At 42.4% G+C, this 24,862-nt stretch overlaps 1 protein-coding gene across 1 annotated transcript in view; it reads left to right on the top strand.

Annotated features, from left to right (window-relative positions):
• Nucleotides 1-24,862, top strand: part of LOC126355596 (dual oxidase) — a 582,817-nt gene that overhangs the window by 392,305 nt on the left and 165,650 nt on the right. The window contains exons 3-5 of the mRNA XM_050005959.1: nucleotides 4,733-4,894; nucleotides 16,858-17,045; nucleotides 22,127-22,331. Coding sequence (XP_049861916.1) covers nucleotides 4,733-4,894; nucleotides 16,858-17,045; nucleotides 22,127-22,331 — 555 coding nt within the window. The remainder of the gene's footprint in view (nucleotides 1-4,732; nucleotides 4,895-16,857; nucleotides 17,046-22,126; nucleotides 22,332-24,862) is intronic.

Genomic DNA, 24,862 nt, shown 5'->3' with positions numbered 1-24,862 from the left:
CGCCACACTTTCGTCTGCATGAAGACTATTAACCAGCACCATCACAAGAATTGTTTTCAGTTTGGAAAGTAGGAGAAATCTACCAGCACAGTGAGGCTGTGAGGACAGTTCGTGAGTGGTCGCTGGCTGGCAGAGTCAGTAAAAGTATACATATAATAAAAATAAATAAAGACAGCGAGTTAACTGAAGCTGGATATTTACTAACGTTGTCGAAAAATGTGATATTTGAGATACGTACGTGTTTTAAATGTCAGTATTGTCAATGGTGGTACATAATTACGCAACGCAGAGGACTTAAGATATATCAGAAAATTATACAAAATATGACTGAAAGACATACATATCTTTCCCATGGTGAATCTATATACCAAATACTACTTTCAATTTGCACATGACGTGAGTCACAGACATTTAGGTGCTTGACAATTTTTTTTTTTTAATTTTACATTTATAGTTTTGCAGAGCTAAGTGTCTTTCTACAGATATATACAAGCAATTTCCGATGTAACTTCCTAATTTAACTTTAGACATATGTTAACTTTTTTACGTGATATTGATGAATTTAAACAAATTTCTATTATTTTTTCTTGGCAATAATTAGTCTTAATAATGCATAAAAAGTGCAATAAGGGTAGGTGCTAATGTTTTTTATGTGAAATGAATGAAAGATTTTTGGAAAAATATACAAAAACGGCAACGGTGAACTAATTTCCGATTACCGCAGAAAAAGCAGACAGGAAGGATAATAATTTTATTACTAGAGTGTGGCTCTATTTCCTTAAATTTATTGTAAATTTTACGTTTAAATTAAAAATACATTAAAAAAATTGAAAGTATTGTGCGTTTAACATCTATTGTTAAAAAAAAAAGAATTCGAAGTAAAAAGTTCTGATCCTAAATGAATGAGCTATGTCAAAATCGTTGTAAGTAATGGAACGAGAAATGTAAATAAAGAGTGTCATAGGATTCTGAAACTGCCGACGTATGACTTCAATAAGTGTGATAAATTTGTGTCAAACATTAGGAATTTGTCATAAATTAGATTTGTACGTCCAAACAAAGCAGTCACGATGCCTAGACCTGACTGAAGATCGAAAAGGGGTGTCCGCTTGCTCTCCACGTAGCTACGCCATAAGGAGCACCTACTTGTTGTTGCACGAGGTTTTAAGCACCTTTCATTCTGAGGCGACATGGGGCACAGGCAAGCCCTGGGAACATTTCTATTCCACTAAATGCGTTAAAACTATACGGAATACAGAAATCAGTAGATAATATTATTAACAGAAGAAACGCAGACGATCAGAATCTTTGTAAATCATAGCACTGCTTGATGGGGAACTGATTCTTAGTCATCTTGAACTGCGATTGTAGCGTTCTTGCCTACTGGCCACGTCCCCCACCAAAAGCGCTTCGCGTCTTCGTTTCACGACACTGTACTATGTATGCATTGTATGTTCCACATACACTAATATAGAAGTATTGCGGATGTGGAAGCTGTTAACTTGTTTGTGAATACTATTGTTTGGTGTTGTGAACTAAAACTGGAGTAATCTGCACTGAACTGGTTTCCTATTCGTGCGTTTTTGTGTTGTAATATTGAACAATGCGAGTGGTGTAATTACGTAAGAGCCATCTGATAAGCGAGTAGTCAAAACTATCTAAAACTGTATAGCTCTACTTGAATTAACTTTCACCGAAATAATTAGAAAACATGAAGCAGTATGCTAAAGAAGCTGTCCTATGAAATTCAGTATTGTGCAGTGCAGTGAACAGTGCTACAATGCAGTACGTCACAGTACGTGACTTGCAGTTACAACACAAAACAGAATAACAATGCTTCATGAAATTATAAAACGGATTTGGAAAGAATAAGTAACCAAAATGTTAATGCGAAAATGTTCTGTAATTTTCCGAAAGCAAACTGAATAAATAAATTCCAGTCATTCAATGACACACACTCAAATGTAACACTGTAAGAATAATTCTGTCTGCATAAGAAATGAAATCTGAAATGATCTTACTTACATTTTACCTGATAACGATTTTGAATTGCAAAGCTATGTTCTGACAGTGATGTTAAACTGGTAATGACTTAACTTTTACAAGGCATACCTTTGCCAACAGAAACTCGGTACTGATCGGAGTGATCAACATGAAAAATGCAGCGCAACAGAAAACTAGCTAAAGGAATGAAAGCCTTGCACAGCACACTGCAAAGAGGTCCGTTCACAAAATTCCGGAACTTTGTCCACAAAATTTTTGTTCTCTTACCTTTTACTTATTGCACATGGTCTCTTCCGAAATAGTCTCTTCCACAATTGGTATACCGCTCCAGAAGCAGCCTTGCTACACCTCTTGCCAGATAGCGGGAAATGACGTGTGGAAATTTTATTTTACCTCGTCTATCGTTGAAAATCTTCGTCCTTTCAACGGGATTTTCAACTCTGGAAATAAAAAGGAGTCTACAGGGGCCAGGTAAGTAACGAGGATGAGGCAACTCAGTGATTTCGTTTCGTGTGCAATAGTCACGCACCAACTCAAACGAATGTGAGGGTGCGTTATCGTGATGAAAGAGCTATGAATTGTCTCGCCACATTTCAGGCCGTTTCCTACCCACATTTTGCCACAGTCGTCGCAATACGTCCCGATAGTACCATAGATAAACAGTTTGTCCATCACATTATGAGCTAATCCTTCAAACTTAAAGACAACTATCAGCATGGCTTTGTTGTTTGACCTGATCTGATAGGCCTTTCTTGGTCTCGGAGAAGACTGAACCTTGATCTCAACATCATAACCGTAGTTATGGTTCTCTTAAGAAGTATCTAGTTCTCATTTGCACGATCCAAAAGCTCTTCGCAGATTGCGAGGCGAAGGTCTTTCTGGTCTTGAATTATGCGCCGTGGGACGAACTTGGCAGTAACACGATGCGTTCCAAGATGATAACACCCATCCGGCCATTTTTAAACAGTGTGAACCACCCATTACACCGAGTACGTAGTAAGCACTCATCACGGTAGGCTTTCTGCATCGCTTGGCGTATCACTGTAAAGGTTTTCTTAAGTTTTACGCAAAATTTAATGCAGAGGCGTTGCTCCTCAAACTCTGCCATCTCGAAATTCGCGAACTGATCAATAACTAACGGACATGCAACATTGAAACTTTCGGCAGTTCACATAAAACACAGAAGTACGTAGGGATGCCAACCGCATTAAACTCCAACACACCACTGGCTCGAAATTACGAATGTTACGGAATTTTTTGCACAGACCTCGTATTCTAACCAGTAAACTTCAGTTTTCAGCACTGTGTTTCGCAGAGTGCAATAAAATGACACACAAATAAAAATTCACGTTTTCGTGGAGTGACAATGCAGGAAATTGCGTTCGCTAAATGATGCAGAAGAGAGTAGCATCCGAAAACTATATTGCAACAACTGTCAGCATGTTTGCAAAAACCACTTACACAAAAAAAATATTACTCTGCCATGAAATCAATTGATAGAATGTTAAAGAAGTGGTAAATGTATAATTCTGAGTGCAAGGCATTTCAACTGATAATTTTGTTTAATCAGAACAACGAAAGTAACTAACTTGAAACAGTAAAGAAAAATTCCACAAAAACTTTCCGTTTTTCAAACACGTCATAAATTACGCGCAAGTAGCAGTTCAGCAACAACGTAGCTTGAAAATCTTCACACTTCTCAGTTAATTTGTTTCCAAATCAAATTTCCAAAAATCGACATCGTCTGTATCTTTGCCTCTGCTAGCAATATTCAGATCGCTTAGTAGTTTGACCAACATCCGACACTTGCTCCTCACAAAATGCTACTGTAACGACAATTCTGCTAACAACTAGAGGTCATAATGCCTGTACTCACAACCGTCATGTCGTGAGACTATTGAAGACTACTGTGTGAAAAATGTCCAGTGTACAAATAGCGGGTGATCAAAAAGTCAGTATAAATTTTAAAACTGAATAAATCACGGAATAATGTAGATAGAGAGGTACAAATTGACACACATGCTTTGAATGACATAGGGTTTTATTAGAACCAAAAAAATACAAACGTTCAAAAAATGTACGACAGATGGCACTTCATCTGATGAGAATAGCAATAATTAGCATAACAAAGTAGAACAAAGCAAAGATGATGTTCTTTGCAGGAAATGCTCAATATGTCCACCACCATTCCTCAACAATAGCTGTAGCCGATGAATAATGTTGTGAACAGCACTGTAAAGTATGTCCGGAGTTATGTTGAGGCTTTGGCGTCGGATGTTGTCTTTCAGTATCCCTAGAGATGTCGGTCGATCACGATACACTTGCGACTTCAGGTAACCCCAAATCCAATAATCGCACGGATTGAGGTCTGGGGACGTGGAAGGCGGCACGAAATTGGCGGCTGAGCACACGATCATCACCAAACGACGAGCGCTAGAGATCTTTCATGGGTCTAGCAATACTTTTTTTTGTTCTAATAAAACCCCATATCATTCCAAGCATGTGTGTCAATTTTTACCTCTGTATGTACATTATTCCGTGGTTTATTAAGTTTTCAAATTGATACTGACTTTTTGCACACCCGGTATTAAGTACGACGTATCGAATGAAAGACATAGAGCTAATATTATATTCCTTGATTACAAAAAATAGCCCAGAAACATTACACGGCGAGTAGGCGACTGGTAAAGCGGCATGCCTGACGTGTGTGCGTGTTTTGGTGTTGCAGACAACCAGCTGACCCGCAAGACGCCGCCGTCGTACGCGGACGGCGTGTACATGCTGGCGGGCCAGAGCCGGCCGAGCCCGCGCCGCCTTAGCCAGATGTTCATGCGAGGCCAGGACGGGATGGCGTCCGCCCGCAACAGGACTGCGCTGCTCGCCTTCTTCGGTCAGTCGCCACGTACATTACGCACTAACAACCGAGTCACTATGTCCGTTAACCACTAAACACGAACCATTCTTTACTCAGTCGCCACATAACTTAGACAAGGAACGATTAATTAATCAGTCACCATGTCCCTTGTTGTTGTTGTTGTGGTCTTAAGTCCTGAGACTGGTTTGATGCAGCTCCCCATGCTACTCTATCCTGTTCAAGCTTCTCCGTCTCCCAGTACTTACTGCAACCTACATCCTTCTAAATCTGCTTAGTTTATTCATCCCTTGGTCTCCCTCTACGATTTTTACCCTCCACGCTGCCCTCCATTGCTAAATTTATGATCCCTTGATGCCTCAGAACATGTCCTACCAACCGATCCCTTCTTCTACTCAAGTCGTGCCACAAACTCCTCTTCTCCCCAATTTTATTCAATACCTCCTCATTAGTTATGTGATCTACCCATCTAATCTTCAGCATTCTTCTGTAGCACCACGTTTTGAAAGCTTCTCTTCTCTTCATCCTGTTTATCGTCCATGTTTCACTTCCATACATGGCTACGCTCCATACATTCAGAAACGATTTCCTGACACTTAAATCTATACTCGACGTTAACAAATTTCTCTTCTTCAGAAACGCTTTCCTTGCCATTGCCAGTCTACAGTTTATATCCTTTCATCAGTTTTTTTGCTCCCCAAATAGCAAAACTCCTTTACTACTTTAAGTGTCTCATTTCCTAATCTAATTCCCTCAGCATCACCCGACTTAATTCGACCACATTCCATTATTCTCGTTTTGCTTTTGTTGATTTACATCTAAAATCCTCCTTTCAAGACACTGTCCCACTGTCCATTCCATTCAACTGACCTTCCAAGTCCTTTGCTGTTTCTGACAGAATTACAATGTCATCGGCAAACCTCAAACTTGTTATTTCTTCTCCATGGATTTTAATACCTACTCTGAAATTTTCTTTTGTTTCCTTTACTGCTTGCTCAATATACAGATTGAATAATATCGGGGATAGGCTTCAACCCTGTCTCACTCCCTTCCCAACCACTGCTCCCCTTTCATGTCCCTCGACTCTTATAACTGCCATCTGCTTTCTATACAAATTGTAAATAGCCTTTCGCTCCCTGCGTTTTACCCCTGCCACCTTCAGAATTTAGACGAGAGTATTCCAGTCAACATTCTCAAAAGCTTTCTCTAAGTCTACAAATGCTATAAACGTAGGTTTGCCTTTCCTTAATCTATTTTCTAAGATAAGTCGTAGGTTCAGTATTGCCTTACGTATTCCAATATTACTACGAAATCCAAACTGATCTTCTCAGAGGTCGGCTTCTACCAGTTTTTCCATTCGTCTGTAAAGAATTCGCTTTAGTATTTTGCAGCCGTGATTTATTAAACTGATAGATTGGTAATTTTCATATCTGTCAACACCTGCTTTCTTTGGGATTGGAATTATTATATTGTTCTTGAAGTCTGAGGGTATTTCGCCTGTCTCATACATCTTGCTCACCAGATGGTAGAGCTTTGTCAGGGCTGGCTGTCCCAAGGCTGTCAGTAGGTGTAATGGAATGTTTTTTACTCCTGGAGCTTTGTTTCGACTCAGGTCTTTCAGTGCTCTGTCAAACTCTTGACACAGTATCATATCTCCCATTTCATCTTCATCTACTTACTCTTCCATTTCCATAATACTGTCCTCAAGTACATCGCCCTTGTTTAGACCCTCTATATGCTCCTTCCACCTTTGTGCTTTCCCTTCTTTGCTTAGAACTGGGTTTCCATCTGAGCTCTTGATATTCATACAAGTGGTTCTCTTTTCTACAAAGGTTTCTTTTAATTTTTTCCGTAGGCAGTATTTATCTTACCCCTAGTGAGATGAGCCTCTACATCCTTACATTTGTCCTATAGCCAATCCTGCTTAGCCATTTTGCACTTCCTGTCGATCTCATTTTTGAGACGTTTGTAGTCCTTTTTCCCTTATCCAGTAAAATAGATCATTCGTAGTCAGCTGCCGTCTCCCTTATCTACTAACACGCATCCATTCTTCAGTCAGTCACCATGTCGCTAATCCACTAAAAAGGAACCATTCTTTGCTCAGTCGCCATATATCTTATCCACTAACAAGAAACCATTCTCCAATCAGTCGCCATGTCCCTTATCCACTAAACTGGACCATTCTTCGGTCACCTACTATGTCCCTTACCCACTTAAAGCGATCCATTCATCAGTCAGTAGCCTTGCCCCTTACACACTAAGAAGGAACAGTATTTAGCCAGTCGCCATGTCCCTTATCCTCCAAAGAGGAACCACTCTTCAGTCAGTATGTCTGTTACTAAAAATTCACCATTCTTCTGCCACTTACCACTCTATGGCGAATCAATTAATTATCACGTTCTGAAAGGTGTGCCAGGTTACAAGTGTCTGTGCCCTAACAAAAGTGACATAGCCATTAACTAACAAACAAGTAGAGTTATGTGCACATTTTAACAGTAAAAATAACTTCCGCATGGTGTGCCACTGCCAAGTAATATAAATCGATGAAACGTGGACCATCCATAGAAAGAAGCGCTAGAGTGTAGTGCAGACGGTAACTGAAAGAAATGTGCAGCGAGAAGAACAAAAATGGCACTTTTATTCGATGATAATGATTATAGTGACGTCACAGCAACTGATGATGGTCATCTGGACGTTAAAACATTGGGACATGGCTCCTAATAGAGTGGAATCGTCCAGAGATCACGTTGCCACACCAAAGTAGGCAATGCATATCGATACCACAGACATCAGCGAGGACTTGCTGCAATCCGTAACGAAGTATGGAAGACGCTCCTGAAGAGGACACCTCTCGCTCAGCACTACAATCGCACTGAGATCGAGACAGAGCCGGACTTGTAAGAACTCTGCCGTAGTTCGAAACCTCAGCTACAGCAGACAACATCATTTTGTTGCACCAACGATTTGTTAAAGTTTCAGATGAACTTCTACTGTTCTAAATGAGCAAACATTCCTACCTCAAGAGAACAGTTTCTTAATCTGTGCATCAAGCGATGGTTTCACAGTCAACGATAGTTGTAAATTATTAATCAGTCCTGTTGCAAAGAAGTGTATCGGAGTTAAGTAAAAGTTCTATTCATTTGTGTAATAAAGTGAACCAATATTTCGTGTGTACAGGGTGACACACGGTAGACGGACGGTTTTTAATGAAATAATACTCAGCCAACTTTAAAATTAATGCATGATTATTTACACAAAATCAAAGCTCATTATTTGCCATTTTAGTTAACAAAGTTATTTATGAAAAATAATGTTGTCAAGGTGATGTCCATCATTCGAATGCAGGACTCAAGTCTCTTCTCAAAATCCTCCATCACACGGTCTAAAATCTCTGCAGGGATGGCAGCAATTTCCTGAATGATTGCATTCTTCAACTCGTCCAAATTTCGTCGTTTGTGGTTATAGACACAGTTCTTAAGGTACACCCACAGAAAAAAGTCACATAATGGCTCTGAGCACTATGGGACTTAACATCTGAGGTCATCAGTCCCCTAGAACTTAGAACTACTTAAACCTAACTAACCTAAGGACATCACACACATCCATGCCCGAGGCAGGATTCGAACCTGCGACCGTAACGGTCGCGCGGTTCCAGACTGAAGCGCCTAGAACCGCTCGGCCACAACGGCCCGCAAAGTCACATACTGCCAAGTCGGGAGACCTGGGAAGCCAAGGAACATTGCCAAAACGTGAGATAATCCAGCCAGGAAACATGCGTCTAAGAACTGTAATTGAAGTGTTTGCGGTGTGCGATGTTGCCCCATCCTGCTGGAACCAAACACGTTTTAAAGGGATTCGTCGTCTTCTTAGTTCTGGTTTCAAGAATTTTTCAAGCATATGAATGTGACGAACCGAATTAACAGTAACTGTGGCCCCGTTCTCTTCAAAAAAATAAGGTCCAATAATGCCAACAGAACCAAGAGCACACCAGACTTGGTTTTTCTGAGTGTAGAGGACGCTAGTGGATAACGTGTGGATGCTCTGGAGCTCATTAACGTAGGTTTTTTGCTTATTCACGGTCCCGTTTAAATGAAAATGAGCTTCATCGCTCATCAATAAAATTTCATTTTCATTCGATCCCAAAATCACTTGCATTCTGTAAGTGAAGTCTTCTCATACAGCGAAATCAGTTTCCTTATATTTGGACAATCAGCATTTTGTGGGGATGGAATTTTAATTCTGTATGGAAAATTCGTGTAACCGATTCACGATTGATTCGTAACTCACTAGCGTGACGTCTAGCTGACCCTCCTGGGCTTCTGACTGCCTTTCAACCTTTTTCTGGTGTCGTTACTCTGTGTCTTGCGCCAGGATGCTTCTTATGCAGTATGTATCCAGTTGATCTGAAGTTTTCCACCCATCTGAGGATCGTGTTATGGCTCGGAACAGCTCCATGTCGACCGACATTAAACCGCACGAAACAATCGCTGCGTAACAATAATAGACTCACCACTTTTCACGAAACTGTTATAGACAAACACTCGACGTTGCAAGTCCCTCTGCTCGATAGTGACTGAGTAAATGAAATGGCGTCTTGTGTGGATCAGAACTATCCCCACCACGACCACCCCGCACCACCGCGCCCTCAGTACTACGCAGTTCAAAACCGTCCGTCTCCCGTGTGTCACCCTGTACTAGTTTGATCGGCCTTCTCCCAGAGAAATCAAAGAAAGCACAGTAACAGCCAGACAAAAGTGGTTTCATCTGGTCAGAACAAGTAGCATGTGTGAGAGCCACAGACGGGAATGCATGCTTTGCAGCGTGTTTCCATGCGGAAGGCTGGTAAGGAGTTTCTTGCACCACCAGCGTGGGTGACACCTGATGGGTATTCTTTGGTGCATGCGGTCATGCTGAAATACGTCTCCACTGCGCAATCCACACGTACTCGATGCTATGTAAATCGGCTGAACGGTCAGGTCAGTTCATTCGCCGAATATGTTCTCATTTCAAGAACTCCTCCACCTGCGTTGTTCGATGAGGTCGCCCACGGTCAGCCATGCAATAAAGTAACGGCCGAATGCGTCCCTGAAAAGACGCACATGAGAAAGGAGTACAGTGTGACAATAACGTTGACCAGTGATTGTACCGTGTTTAAAGATTTGAATGTTGGTCCACCCATACAGTATTATGCCTTTCCACGCCATAACACTTAGCCCACCAAAACGATCGTATTAGACAATGTGTATATTATGTGTTCCCTCCTGTCGTCATATGAGGGGACGTTCATGTGCACCAACGACCATCCATCACTTGTCAGCCGACCGCTGTGGCCGAACAGTTCTAGGCGCTTCAGTCCGGAGCCGCGCTACTGCTACGGTGGCAGGTTCGAATCCTTCCTCAGGCATGCATGTGTGTAGGTTAGTTAGGTTTAAGTAGTTCTAAGTCTAGGGGACCGATGATCTCAGATGTTAAGTCCCATAGTGCTTAGAGCCATTTGAAATCGCTTGCCAACAGCGATGGTGGAGCAACGGAACGCCCTACCACAAAAATTCCTTAGGAGTCTAGAGCACTATGGGACTTAACATCTATGGTCATTAGTCCCCTAGAACTTAGAACTACTTAAACCTAACTAACCTAAGGACATCACACACCACCCAGTCATCACGAGGCAGAGAAAATCCCCGACCCCGCCGGGAGTCGAACCCGGGAACCCCGGCGCCGGAAGCGAGAACGCTACCGCACGACCACGAGCTACGGACACTCCATTAAGAGCAAGTCCTGCTGTTTTTTATGTCCAGGAGGCCATCAAGAATCGCGTTGACTTGAGTGTAATTACTGTCTTTCAATAAAAGTCGTATTTCTCTTCGTCTAATTGCTTATTTCTTTCAGGTATCTTCTGTTCTATACTGCAGCTGGTCTTTCATGTGTGATCCAAGTTTCATCGAGCTTTGTTATTCAGCAAAGTTACTTTCGACGTGAAGTTTGCCACATTAGTGCATTTTACATCTGCATCTGTACTCTGGAAACTGCTATCAAGGGCATGGTAAAGGGTACTTCCCATTGTACCGTATATCAGAATATATTCCCGTTGCATCCACATATAAGCGCGGGAAGAATGGGTAGTGATGTTTAAGATTTATGGCTACGGGGAACGCAGTCTTCATATCATTATATAATGTTCGATTGTGAGGGATCTAGCAGTATCATCTGACGTACATCGAATCGATGTGCGATATTTTGCAGAAACCAGCAGCTGGGGGTATCGTTTCGTGAGTGCTGCTGTGGGTTCCTAGTTGGACAGAGCACGTTATTGAAAGACAAAACAATCAAACATATTAAAATGAATATAACGCAACATCGATACGATATACAAGGTGGTCCATTGATCGTTACCGGACCAAGTATCTCACGAAATAAGCATCAGACGAAAAAACTCCAAACAACGAAACTCGTCTAGCTTGAAGGGGAAACCAGATGGCGCTATGGTTGGTCAATTAGATGGCGTTGCCATAGGTCAAACGGATATCAACAGCATTTTTTAAAAATAGGAACCCCAATTTTTTATTACATATTTATTTTAATTTAAAAACCTACCTGTTACAAAGTGTTCGCCGAAAACTGTGAACCATATGTTTGTGACTATTACAGCGCCATCTATCACAAAGCGAAAAAAGTGGTCCAACTTAAACATTCATATTTCTTTACGTACTACACGAATATGTAATAATCAATGGGTATTCCTATTTAAAAAATCGCAGTTGATATCCGTTTGACCTATGGCAGCGCCATCTAGCGGGCCAACCATAGCGCCATCTGGTTTCCCCCTTCAAACTAGACAAGTTTCGTTCTTTGTAGGTTTTTTTTTTGTTTGACGCTTATTTCGTGAGATATGTGGCCTGGTCACGATCAATGGACCATCCTGTATATGTATCATGTACAACTGGTGATGAGGCTGCAAGCGTCAAAATTGATCATGGTATAAAATTTAGAGAGCTTTTAAAAGTAGACATCCTGCGCCTTTCTGAGCACCGCATAACAACAGAGTTAGATAAGTATAAAAGATTACACTACAGTACCTCATGCAGAACTAATATGTAAAAATGTGAAGTTCTTACATAAACATGGGTTGAATAAAATGTAGTGACAACGCTGTTATAATTCATACGAGAGTTTGTTGACAGACGCTCACCGTGTCACATGCTCTCAATATAATCCCATCGCACCGCATCTCGATCACCTTCCCCCACAGAGATCGAAGGTGTCGTATAACGTCAGTACGTCCATCTCTGTCGGTGTCTCGCAAGAGCGGCCCTATGATACGGTGGCACCGATGACGTCTTCTCTTGTGTTCCAATGCATGCTAAGAAGAGGTTCCTTCATTTTAGCGAACAGGTCGTAATTGCACAGACTCATATCGTGTGAATACGGTGGATCCGCCCCCACGTAAGCAGAAGCCGCTGCACGGGCCTCGCAGCGTCGTATCGCTCATTGTCATGAAGGATGACGGGATGCATTATCAGAAGGCGTGCCGCCACTTTCTTATCAGTGTGGGACGAAGATAATGTCGGAAGAAATTGCATTAGTAATCTGCAGTGTTAGGGCGCTTGAATTGGCTTCCCGCTCTTTCAGACAGTACACACTGTAGCTGATTCAAACACAGCCGTCGCCCGCTCAGTGCGCTACGCCAACTGTCCTGCTACCAGCTGCAGGCCATTTGAAGCACATCCTTCATGTTATGCCACGACTTTTTATCCAATCCTGGTATTAAGACAGAATACACGTTCAAAATCACTAAAACAAGTAGTTTTTGTAGTGATCAGCTCGCAGAAGTATGTAGTTCATTTTTAATTGTAACTGTATATAGACGCCCACTGGTAACTCTTGAACTGTTGGTGTGGAATGTGGATTCCTTACTGTGCTGTCTGCCAGACAGCAGCAAGCAGTTAATGGTCTGTGGCGATTCACTGTAGATTTTCTAAATTGTCTGGAAACCTTATATGGTTCGTGCAGTTTGATCTCAGTAACTGATTCTCGACATGGGTGAATAAAAACAGTAGGACCCTAATTGATGTTTTCTTTGGCAAAGCTCAAAGCAAGAAAATAACTGTTTGCCCACTAACAATTGCTCTCTCTCTGATCATGATGCACAGTTAGATATGGTAAATATCACAGTGCTTTACAGTATGGACACTACTCAGTGGAGATCAAAGTAATTGATGACTCCGAGACAAATCTTTTTCAGAATAGTTTAGAGGGCTTCACCTGGGATGAAATTTACAATGAACCAAATGCTAACATAAAATTTAATCTATTCCATAATAAATTCATATCATTATTTGAAAATAGCTTTCCGTGGAAGCTAATCAGAAACGACACTAAACAGCCATGTAAAGGATAAGGACAACTAGATGGATCGAAATACCCTGTGAAAGGAAGAGCGAACTGTATCTTTTGGCAAGAACAATAAGGTATCAAGCAGTAAGTAGTTGAGCTCTACAAAAACTAATAAAAATTACTTAGAAAGCTTATCAAAAATCAAGGGACGTGCACTCAATTTCAGGAATCAGTAACTCAACAACAGAATTAGGGCTGTGTGGAATGTAGTGAAACGAGAGACAGCACAACCAGCAACAGAACAAGACAGCATCAATACTGAACTGAATGGAAGGGCTATAAATGATGAGTCACAGGTGGCAAATGTATTTCGCAATCATTTCTTAAATATAGTAAAAAGTATAGGCTCAAGCAGTTCAAGATAAAAATCACAGTAGTATATTGAAAAAAATAACTCTCATAAAATTCAGTCTTGCGAATATATCACCAACCCTTCCTCCAGAAATTAAGAAAATTATACAATCTCTCAAAAATAAATGCTCATCTGGAGTACTAAAGATTTATTCTCATATAATAAGCCCAGTCTAGTCTGAAATTTGTAATGCATTGCAGGCATTTTTCCAAAGAGACTGAAATATGCCGTTAAAGAAAGGTTATAACTACCGACCTATTTCACTGCTGACATCATTTTCCAAAACTTTTGACAAAGTGATGTATTCTAGTACATTATTTGACGTTAGCAACAACAATATACTTAGAAAATCACAGTTTTGGTTTCACAGGTGTTGCTTCACTGGGAATTCCGTTTACATAAAAGCGTTAAATAATAAAATAGCACTGGTTGGTACTTTCTGCGAACTATCAAAGGCATTTGACTGAGTGAATCACGGTATTCTCCTAGATCAAATGAGGTTTCATGGAATTGATGGTGTAGCCAAACGATGGATAAAGTCATATCTAACCAAAAGAAAGTAGGAAGTTATACTTAGTAATCCAGCAAATACAGTCTGTGGACATGAATCTAATTGGAGAAATCACGTATGGGGTTCCCCAAGGCTCAGTCTTAGGTCCGCTATTGTGTCTCAAATATATAAACAATCTCCCAACATACAACAAGCAGAATTAGTTCTTGAAAATATCACTGACTGGTTTTCTGCAAATGGTCTCACCCTCAATTTTAAAAACGACAACGTATTCAGTTCTGCACTCTAGGGGTACTACACCAACAACAAGTGTACACATGGTGAGAAAACAATAAACAGGGCAGAAACTTAAAAGTATCATTGACTGATTTCCTGCCAACAGTCTCACCCTCAATTTTAAAAAGATATAACGTATTCAATTGTGCACATCTAGGGATACTACACCAATAATAAGTGTAAGACATGTCGAGGAAACAATACATAGGATAAAAACTTTATCATTGACTGTTTTTCTGCAAACAGTCTCACCCTCAATTTTGAAAAGACACAACGTATTCAGTTCTGCACTCTAGGCGTACTACACCAGTGACAAATGTACACATGGTGAGAAAACAACAAATAGGACAGAAACTTAAAAGTATCATTGACTGTTTTTCTGCCAACAGTCTCACCCTCAATTTTAAAAAGACATAACGTGGTCAGTTCTGCACATCTAGGGGTACTACACAAATAATAAGTGTAAGACATGTCGAGGAAACAACACATAGGGTAGGAACTTAAAAGTATCAGTGACTAGTTTTCTGCAAACAGTCTCACCCTCAATTTTAAAAAGACATAACGTCTTCAGTTTTACACATCTAAGGCCACTACACCAATGATAAGTGTAACACATGACGACGAAATAATAAATATGGTAGAAAATTAAAAATTCTTAGATGTCCATATTAATGAGAAGTTAAATTGGAAATAGCACTTTTTGAGCTCTTAAAAGAACTTAGTTTAGCCACTGCACTTAGAATTATTGCAAACAGTAAGTTGACATATTCTGCATATTTTCACTCAGTGATGTTATATGGAATAATGTTGTGGGATAACTCGACTGTAAGAAAGAAAGTCTTCATTGCGCAAAAAGTGCGGCAAGAATAGTACGTGGTGCTCACCCACTATCGTCTTATACACATCTGTTTAAGAAGTTGAGCATTCTGACTACAGCTCACAGTATCAACATTTATTCCCTCATGAAGTTTGTTCTAAATAATCCACTACAGTTCAAAAGGAACAATCGTGTACGCAAGTAGAATACCAGAAGGAAAAATGACTTTCATTACTTCACTTTAAGGTTACAGTAGAGCGTCGATTATCAGAACGTCGGTCAACCGAACGACCGCTTAACCGAACTGTGTACCCGCTCGCACCTGTTACTCTCCCATCCTACCGTCCATCATCCCGCTCACTCCCAAACCAAGTTTCCCACAGTAGTCGCCGCACTGGGTCACCGCTGGCTGAACACTGCCTCTAATGCGGACTTCACAAGGCGCTGCTGACGGGCCGAGCCGCCAGTCGCTGTGTTTCAACGATCAGCACACTTCTGTCGGCTTTTCACTGGCCGTAGAAGTAGCGGCAGTATCAAAGCTGTTCACAGCAACAGCTGCGCCAGCTTAAAGTTGAGGCTTGCCGCTCCGCGCAGTTTGAAGGATTGCACGCCCCCAAGAAAAGCTTCTCACGGTGCAAACAAGTCACCTTCTGTTCTCTGTTACGACCACTTGTGTGCTGCTGTGTGAAGAAGTGAACTTGACGATACAAAATGCTTAATTTTGTATACTGTGTGTATTGTTCATGCAAAATGCGTATGTCATATGGATATATTTTTGTTTAATAAACTGTGCCACATACTATATATTCCTCTTGAAGTTGCCTTTGTATGTTACTTTGTAATACTAAAAGAGATGTCTGTTTTTATGAATAAATTTACTGTACAGTACTTCTTTTCGTGATGACTGAGTGTTGTGTGACGTCCTTAGTTTAGTTAGGTTTAAGTAGTTCTAAGTTCTAGGGGACTGATGACCATAGACGTGAAGTCCCATAGTGCTCAGAGCCAGTACTTCTTTTTGGCAAATAAACATGTACAAGTCGATTGTCCGAACAAACCAGTTTTCCGAACACCCATCTCCCCCAATTGCTTCGGATAATCGATGCTCTACTGTATCTTTAGTACAAAAAGGGGTGCACAATGCAGCAACAAAAAATTTGATCTCTTACGCAGTGATTTAAAATCTCTGACAGACAGCAAGATAAAACTTAAAAACAAACTGAGAAAGTTTCTTCCTTGACAACTCCTTCTGTTCCGTAGAAAAATGCTGCATACTGCTACCTGCAGGGACCGTGAAGATATAGTTAAAGTAAGTATGTATATAGTTCAAATGGTTCAAATGGCTCTGAGCGCTATGGGACTTAACATCTATGGTCATCAGTCCCCTAGAACTTAGATCTACTTAAAGCTAACTAACCTAAGGACATCACACAGCAGCCAGTCATCACGAGGCAGAGAAAATCGCTGACCCCGCCGGGAATCGAACCCGGGAATGTATATAGTCCGTAAGGCATGGGAGACTGTGTGTGTGTGTGTGTGTGTGTGTGTGTGTGTGTGTGTGTGTGTGTGGAGATGAGCTGTTTTGCGGGTACCTACGCGTGTCCGGCTGTCAGCGACGGGTGACTGTTGTTCAGGCCAGGTGGTGAGCTCCGAGGTGCTGATGGCGAGCGAGAGCGGCTGCCCCATCGAGGTGCACCACATCGAGGTGGAGAAGTGCGACGAGATGTACGACCGCGAGTGCGAGGGCGGCAAGTCCATCCCCTTCCACCGCGCCGGCTACGACCGGCGCACCGGCACCAGCCCCAACAGCCCCAGGGAGCAGGTACGTCTCACCGCCCCAGCCCTCTCCATCAAACCAAAGGACATGCGGGCCCGTAGTCTTCGTCCGGCTTCTACACTTTGTAGCTCCAGCGTTCTCATTGGACGCTAATTTATAACAAAAGGTTACACCGATTTTGCTGGCCTGACCAGACCAGGTGCTGAAAACAGCGTTATGCTACAGGTATTTACATGATTGTCATCATTGTGATGTAATGATTTGTGTTCCCTTGGTTTATAGCACTTGATTATGAGATAACATATACCCTAAACACGTGATACATATATCGCACATTCGGTAAGTGGTATGTAATATTCTCAGTACCGATTTATGAGACAGTTGTACTACGGCTTCACAACAGATAATCCATGTTACTTGTCTATGTGATGCTCTTTGTTGCTCAGAAGGCAAATTGTACAGATATCCAATGAACGTTGAACGAGCACTGTAACAGACTTTATTCCGGCAATCATCCTGGTCTTTCTGTTCTGTATACACGATCCGTGAACGAGGTACTTACAGTAACTGTGTTGTTGTTTTACAGTTATGTCTGCTATATGTATGTCATAGGCTTCATAATAGCATACAGCGAGATGATGAAATAAATATGGTCCCATTTTATAATCACGATTATAAATTCTGGTTGTTAGTATTACCTGATTATTTTCGTGTATTCTTGCACGTACAGCGTAGTTGCCTTTCATATTCGGCAGTAACATAATTGTTGCAAAACTTTTTGACAGTTTACTGTGTTAGTAGCATCTCAACGTTCCCACTGTTAGTACTGGCGCTGTTGTTTTAATTCATCTCGTTATATGTTTGTGTAATATGTAAGTATCCATACACATATGTACGTATTTTTTCGTTTATAAGAAAGATTAGAAGTAGTTGTCATTGTACGACTCTATGTCAAGTTAGAAGAGCATATAAATTCATGCGAAGGATTCGATAGCCAGATCACTGTTAAATAACATCCTTTTCCTGTGTACCAGTGTACACGTACGATCTATAATTGGCTCCCTATAGCCTTGCCTTACTATTTGTGTTACAATGGCTTATGTACTAATTGGATTGTATCATGAGCATATACGACTCAATGCGTTTCGATATGTGCCAGTGTTTCACAAGGTCGCACGTACTTCTGAGTACTGAAATGTAATGGAATATTATATATAATATTATTTCATAGTGATTCCTATGTACACTAATAATGCTAAAAGCTATGCCACTCCTCACCGCGAGCTTGAACGCCACCTATTGGAGGTGCGAAGGCGAGACGTCGTAAGGAAATTACGTCAGCGAAACAGGCACGAATGTGGAACCATTCTTGCAGCGATACAGGTCATAAACAGGGCAATCCATTTACATTACCGAGTTTGAAGACGGACAAATTCTTATGGCCCGGCGCCTGGAGGGCGAGTATCTCGGAAACACCAAAGGTGGTTGGCTTTTCGCGTACTGCTGTCGTCTATGGCAAGTAGTTGAAGGACGGTGAACATACCAGTAGGCGACAAGCTCAAGGACGCCCATCCCTCATCAAAGAACGTGAAGGTTACAGGCTTACGCTCTCTGTAAAGCAGAATAGGCGATCCGTGCCATTTTTGAAGACAGAGTTGCTGCTAGCACATGTGTTTCGGCGCACACCGTTCATTACACACTGTTGAGCTCCGCGCCAGAGGATCACTAACTAGGGTCAATCAAAAGGTCACACCTGGTCGGATGCAACATATTTCTTGTTACAGCTGGCTGAGGGTCATGTTCGGATAAGCAGTCATCCACGCAAACGCCTGTTCTAAACATTCTCCCTGCCACGGACGCAGGACGGTCGGGGCAGTATTATGCTATGGACGACGTTCACCTCGGCTTCCATTGGACCTGCAGCTGTAATGGAAGGCAACTTTGCAGATGTGGACTACATGAACATTACGGCAGACCACCTGCATCGCTTCATGCTTGACGTCTTGCCCGAATATGATGGGCCAGAATTCTGCTGAAGCGGTCTGGGGATCACGATACTGAACTAACGGTTATGTCTTGGTTAAAATGTTCGGCCAATCTGATCCCCATGGAACAAATCTGGGATACTACCTGGCGCCAGCTCCGCGCCCGTTAACCAACGGTCCACTGTTTGCTGTTGTTGCGTGATGTGTGCGTAGATATTTGGTGTCACATTCCTCCGGAAACCTAAAAAGTATATGTCGAATCCATACCATGCACCATCACTGTTGTACTGCGTTCTTGAGTTGGAGCAATACCCTATTAAGCAAGTCTTAATGTACTGGCTCATAACTGCATTCCGAAATTGATTGGCATTTTCCAAACCGGACTGGCATCGTCTGTTTGTGACAGATGAAAATCTGTGCCGGACCCGTACTCGAAACTTAATTTCCCGTTTATCATGACAGGTCGTCTTAACCATTTAGGCTATGCCAGCAAGTTTCCAGGACCGACCCAATCTTCTCTAAGACAAAAAAGGCGCACCGCGGAAGATTTATCCTAATGGGGCGGAAATTGCTACATGTGATTTATATGTACAGACAAACAAATGATTACAATTTCAGAAAAAGTGAATAATTTATTCAAGAGGAAGAGCACCACAAAATGAACGCGTCAGTAACGCTATGTACCACCTCTGGCTCTTATACAACCAGTTATTCGGTTTGGATGTCCTCCCGAGCGTTAGATAGTCAAAATCCCGAGCTGGTTGGAGAGCTCTGCCCATAATACCCCAAATTTTCTCAGTTGGTGAGAGATGTGGCGACCCTGCTGGCCAAGGTAGTGTTTGGCAAAGAATGACTACAAGCAGAAGAAACTCTCACCGTACGCAGGTGGGTATTATCTTGCTGAAATGTAAGCCCAAGATGACGTGACATGAAGGGCAACAATAGGGGCCGCCGAACATCGACGCACTGCTGTGCTATCTGGGTGCTGCGGATGACTACCACTGGATCCTGCTATGTAGAGAAATGGCACCCCAGACCATCACTCCTGGTTGTCGGGCTTGTTGGGGGGCGACACTCACTGCTGTCAGGGGCGTCTCCAGACACGTCTTCACTGATCATCGGCGCTCAGCTCACAGCGGGACTCGTCACTAAAGACAATTCTACTCTAGTAAATGAGATTGCAAGCCATCACACAAAATCAATATTTTACTTCTTTATGTCAATATGAAAATGGACATGAAAATGATCGAAAATTATGGAATGAAACAATTATTTTATAAGTGATGGAGTGCAGTTACTTTCTTTTAATGTACAGTCATGTTGTTCCGCACTTTGCTCAATGGATATGTTCAATCAATTCTTTTTGTGACCGTAGGACCATTAATTTTCCGTTAAAAATAGTTCCTTCACGTAGGTCAAAGTAACAAGGTGATTGACAGTTAGGCATGGAAATGGGCGGTGTTGACTTACTGAATTCTCCTTTCAGAATTTTTGAAACCCTTTTCATTTTTCCGCGCAATTTTGCTGTGGTTTGGGACATTACGTTTAGTAGAACAGAAAAATCAGTTCAGAGAAACCAAGCGACACGACGAGAGCAAATCACAACAGTTACTTATGTGGTAGCTGTTGTTGTCTACATCTGACTACGACAACTGGGGCGTGAGGACGAAGAGCGATGCGACAGTAGTGAACAAAAGTAGTGGCTAGGATCCTCTGACTGGTATCAGATAATCAGTTAGCTGTCAATCACGTCATTTTTCTAACCAGGGTATAGCTACTGCAGTAACGGATATGCGCATTACTTTCTTTGTACCTGCTGACAATTTTGTTTTAATAGACATCATATTCACCATTGTCTGTAGAATGTATTTATTTTCGCAGCTGCAATTGGTAAACTGCAAAACGTATAAAAATAAAAAATTTATACCTGGTAATTGATCTGCCGCTACCGATAGGTTTATGCAACCCACAACGCCTTAAAAAAATATGGACGAGACTTTCATACTCTCTCGCTTGCTACACGTAAAACCATTAGTCCTACAGAAAAAAAATGAACAGAACGTTTCTGTAGGAAATTTAATGTACAAAATGTAACTATACTAAAATTTCCTATACAGAGGTCGTGCTCACTTTTCTCTGGGACTAACAGTTTGAATGTAGCAAGCTTGAAAATATGAAAATCTTGCGTGCAGTATTTGAAAGTGTTGGAGGTTGCATAAAATCCATGGGTACGGGCAGCATAATCACCCTGCATAGATAACACGAATATGCCACGAATATGCCATGTACACTTCCGTACATTACAAAAATGACAGAAAAAATACATCACCACTGTGTTTGAGCATATGCAGAACTTCAAGAATTCTGCAACACTGCACACGCCATAGTCGTGCCTGAGACTTTTTAACTGCAAGAACATTGTGACATTAAACGAAGTTGTTTAATGTTGCTGTACACTTACAGTTAAACGGCGCAGACATGACTACGGTGTGTGTACTTGTCGAAGGATTTTTGAAGACTGACACGTGCTGAAGCAATGTGTTGTCTTTGCAATTTTTGTAATGTGCTTTTGCATTATACCACTAGGTAACGGCCTTAATGCTGAAATCCAATAATGAAAACAAATAATTTACACGGTCTGTGGCGAATATGTCTTTTACGAAATTCTACACGACTGTGAACCCCAATCATGAGAAGTTAATCAATTTCATTGGTAGTCGCAACGAAAGTAATGACGGTGCATCGCATCTCAATTTTAATTGAGCCCTCCAGCAACACATTCGTCCCATTGGGTGAAGAAGCGACAAAAAATAACACGACGGCGTGCGATTTTGGACCGATATTCACTTCTTTCGGGTCGTTACCAACCTCAGCAGCGCAGTGGACACTGGCCATTACCGTAACGATATTGTCTTTTCTTCTCTGTACTGAGTTTCACTTCGTGTGTCGTTAACTCGGCTTGTCACGGCTAACTTCAGTGCTATGTGCTACCAAAATCTGGGTTGGTTGGGAGCGAGAAGTTATCGCTACAGGTCGAGTGCCTTTTGTGAATCGACTGAGCTGGGGTACATCAGTCAACGCACCTAGTATCTTCGAGAAGTGCGCGAATAATACGCCAGAGGACGTGTGCTGTGCTTGCAGACGAACCGGATGACGGCGTGGATCGACGGCAGCTTCATCTACAGCACGAGCGAGGCGTGGGTGAGCGCGATGCGCTCCTTCCAGAACGGCAGCTTCAAGACGGACGCCTCTGGCCGGCTGCCCATCCGGAACACGATGCGCGTCCCGCTCTTCAACTCGCCGGCGCCACACATGCTGCGCATGATGAGTCCCGAGCGCCTCTTCCGTGAGTACAAGCGGCCAGCCGGCACTGCGCGGCGCTCACAGCGACGTGGCAGACGCTGCGTACTTACTGACCGTCAAAGACGAAAGCAATATATACTGAGGTGGCAAAAGTCATTGGATAGCGATATGCATGTATACAGGCGGCGCTAGTATCGCGTACACAAGCTATAAAAGGACAGTGTATCAGCAGAGCTGAAATATGTGAAAAGGTATCTGACTTGATAATGGCTGGACGACGGGAATTAGCGGACTTTGAGCGCGGTATGGTAGATGGACCTAGACTAATTCTGTTTCGGAAATCGTTAGGGAATTCAATATTCCGAGATCTACAGTGTCAAGAGTGTGCCGAGGATGTCAAATTTTAGGCATTACCTTGAATCACAGACAACGCAAAGGCCGACGGCCTTCACTTAATGACAGAGAGCAGCGGCGTTTGCGTAGAATTGTCAGTGCTAACAGACAAGCAACACTGCATGACATAACCGCCGAAATCAATTCGTTAGGACAAGGCTTAGGAATTGGGCGTTAATGGGCTATGGCATCAGACGACCACGCGAGTGCCTTTGCTAACAGCACGACGCCGCCTCAGCGCCCCTTTTGGGCTCATAACATTAGTTAGACCCTAGAAAACTAGAAAACTATGGCCTTCTGAGGTGAGTCCAGATTTCAGTTGGCAAGAGCTGATGGTAGGGTTCTAGTGTGGCGCATACCCCACGAAGCCGTGGAACCAAGTTGTCAACAAAGCACTGTGCAAGCTGGTGGTGCCTCCATAACGGTGTGGGCTGGCTGTGCTTACACAGAATGGATTGGGTCCTCTCGTCTGACTGTACCTATCATTCACTGTAAATGGTTCAATTACCTGTAGACCATCTGAAGCCATTCATGGTCTTCACATTCCCAAGCAACGACGGCATTTTCGTGGATGACAATCCTCTGTGCCACCGAACCCAATTGTTCGCAGTTGGTCTGAAGAACATTCTGGGCAGTTTGAGCGAATTGGCTACGCGGATTGCCCGACATGAATCGCATTGAACATTTATGGAACGTAGTCGAGCGGTCTGTTCGTGCACAAAATCCTGCAATGGCAACACTATCGCAGTTATGGATGCCTATGGAGACTGCATGGCTTAATATTTCTCAGGGCGCTTCCAGCGACTTGTTAAGTCCATGCCATGTCGAGCTGCTGCAGTATGCCGAACTAAAAGGAGGTTCAGCACAATATTGGGAGGTATCTCTTGACTTCTGTCATTTGTCACCTCAGTATACTCAATTAAAAACGAGATAGATGGAAAAAAGTAAGTAAACTGTTTATTAACCCCAAAATAATCGCCATATGTATCGCACTATGAGACAAGACGGTCAATGCCTACATGGAAAATGTTTGCGGTTACCTACGGAATCATAATTGTACCTAGGCGTTCACGTCTTCGTCTGAAGCAAAGTAATGACCATAAATGTCTTCCTTCAGGCCACTAAAATTATGGCTGTCGCATTAGGAACACCAGTCACGTAAAGCAATTTTGTTTGAGTCTGCTGTTGCCCAGATGTACACAGTCTGATCAAAAGTATGCGAACACCCGTTAGTGGACTTTAATGTTGGCCTTTTTCAAGGCTTGAACTCTCCTGGGAACACCGAGCGAGGTGGCGCAGTGGTTATCACACTGGACTCGCATTCGGGAGGACGACGGTTCAATCCCGTCTCCGGCCATCCCGATTTAGGTTTTCCGTGATTTCCCTAAATCGTTTCAGGCAAATGCCGGGATGGTTCCTTTGAAAGGGCACGGCCGATTTCCTTCCCAATCCTTCCCTAACCCAAGGTTCTGCTCCGTCTCTAATGACGTCGTTGTCGACGGGACGTTAAATACTAACCACCACCACCACCACCTCTCCTGGGAACACTTCCAGAGGGGTGTCTGAATGTCTGTGGAGGAATGGCAGCCTATTCTCTCTCAAGAGCGGAGATCTGAGAAAGTAGTGATGTTCGACGCTGGGATCTCGCGTGAATAGACGTAGTGACTTATCCCACAGGATAGGACAGGACAGGCCAGTCCATTTCAGGAACATTATTGTCCACAAACAGTTCCCTCACAAACGCTGTTTTATGACAGAGTGCATTGTCTTAGTCATACAAGCATTCATAGTCTCCGAACTGTTTCTCTATTGTACGAATTACAATGTAAATTGTTATCAAATCCTTCTGAATTTAGCGTTCTCTTAAGAACAATAAGCGGACCACACCTTAACAACGAAAACCACCCCCATATCACAATAACACCTCTTCTGTAATTCAGTGCTGATGGCACGTAACCTTCTCCAGACATTTCACCAAACCGAAACTGATTAGGGACTGTTTGAAACAGCGGCAGAAATGCAGTAGTTAGCATCCTGCAATTTAGTGGCTCTACGGATACAATTACCAGCGAGACTCCAACTGTGTAATTTATTGGCGCCACTTGAAAATTTGTACTGGACTGTGACTCGAACTCGGATTTCCCGCTTTACTCAAGCGTTCCCTTAACCACTTCGGCTAAC

Source organism: Schistocerca gregaria, chromosome 3 (genome assembly GCF_023897955.1).
Source record: "Schistocerca gregaria isolate iqSchGreg1 chromosome 3, iqSchGreg1.2, whole genome shotgun sequence".
Classification (NCBI taxonomy): domain Eukaryota; kingdom Metazoa; phylum Arthropoda; class Insecta; order Orthoptera; family Acrididae; genus Schistocerca; species Schistocerca gregaria.
The sequence above is the reverse complement of the archived record's forward strand: the minus strand, read 5'-3'. Positions and strand labels throughout refer to the sequence as shown.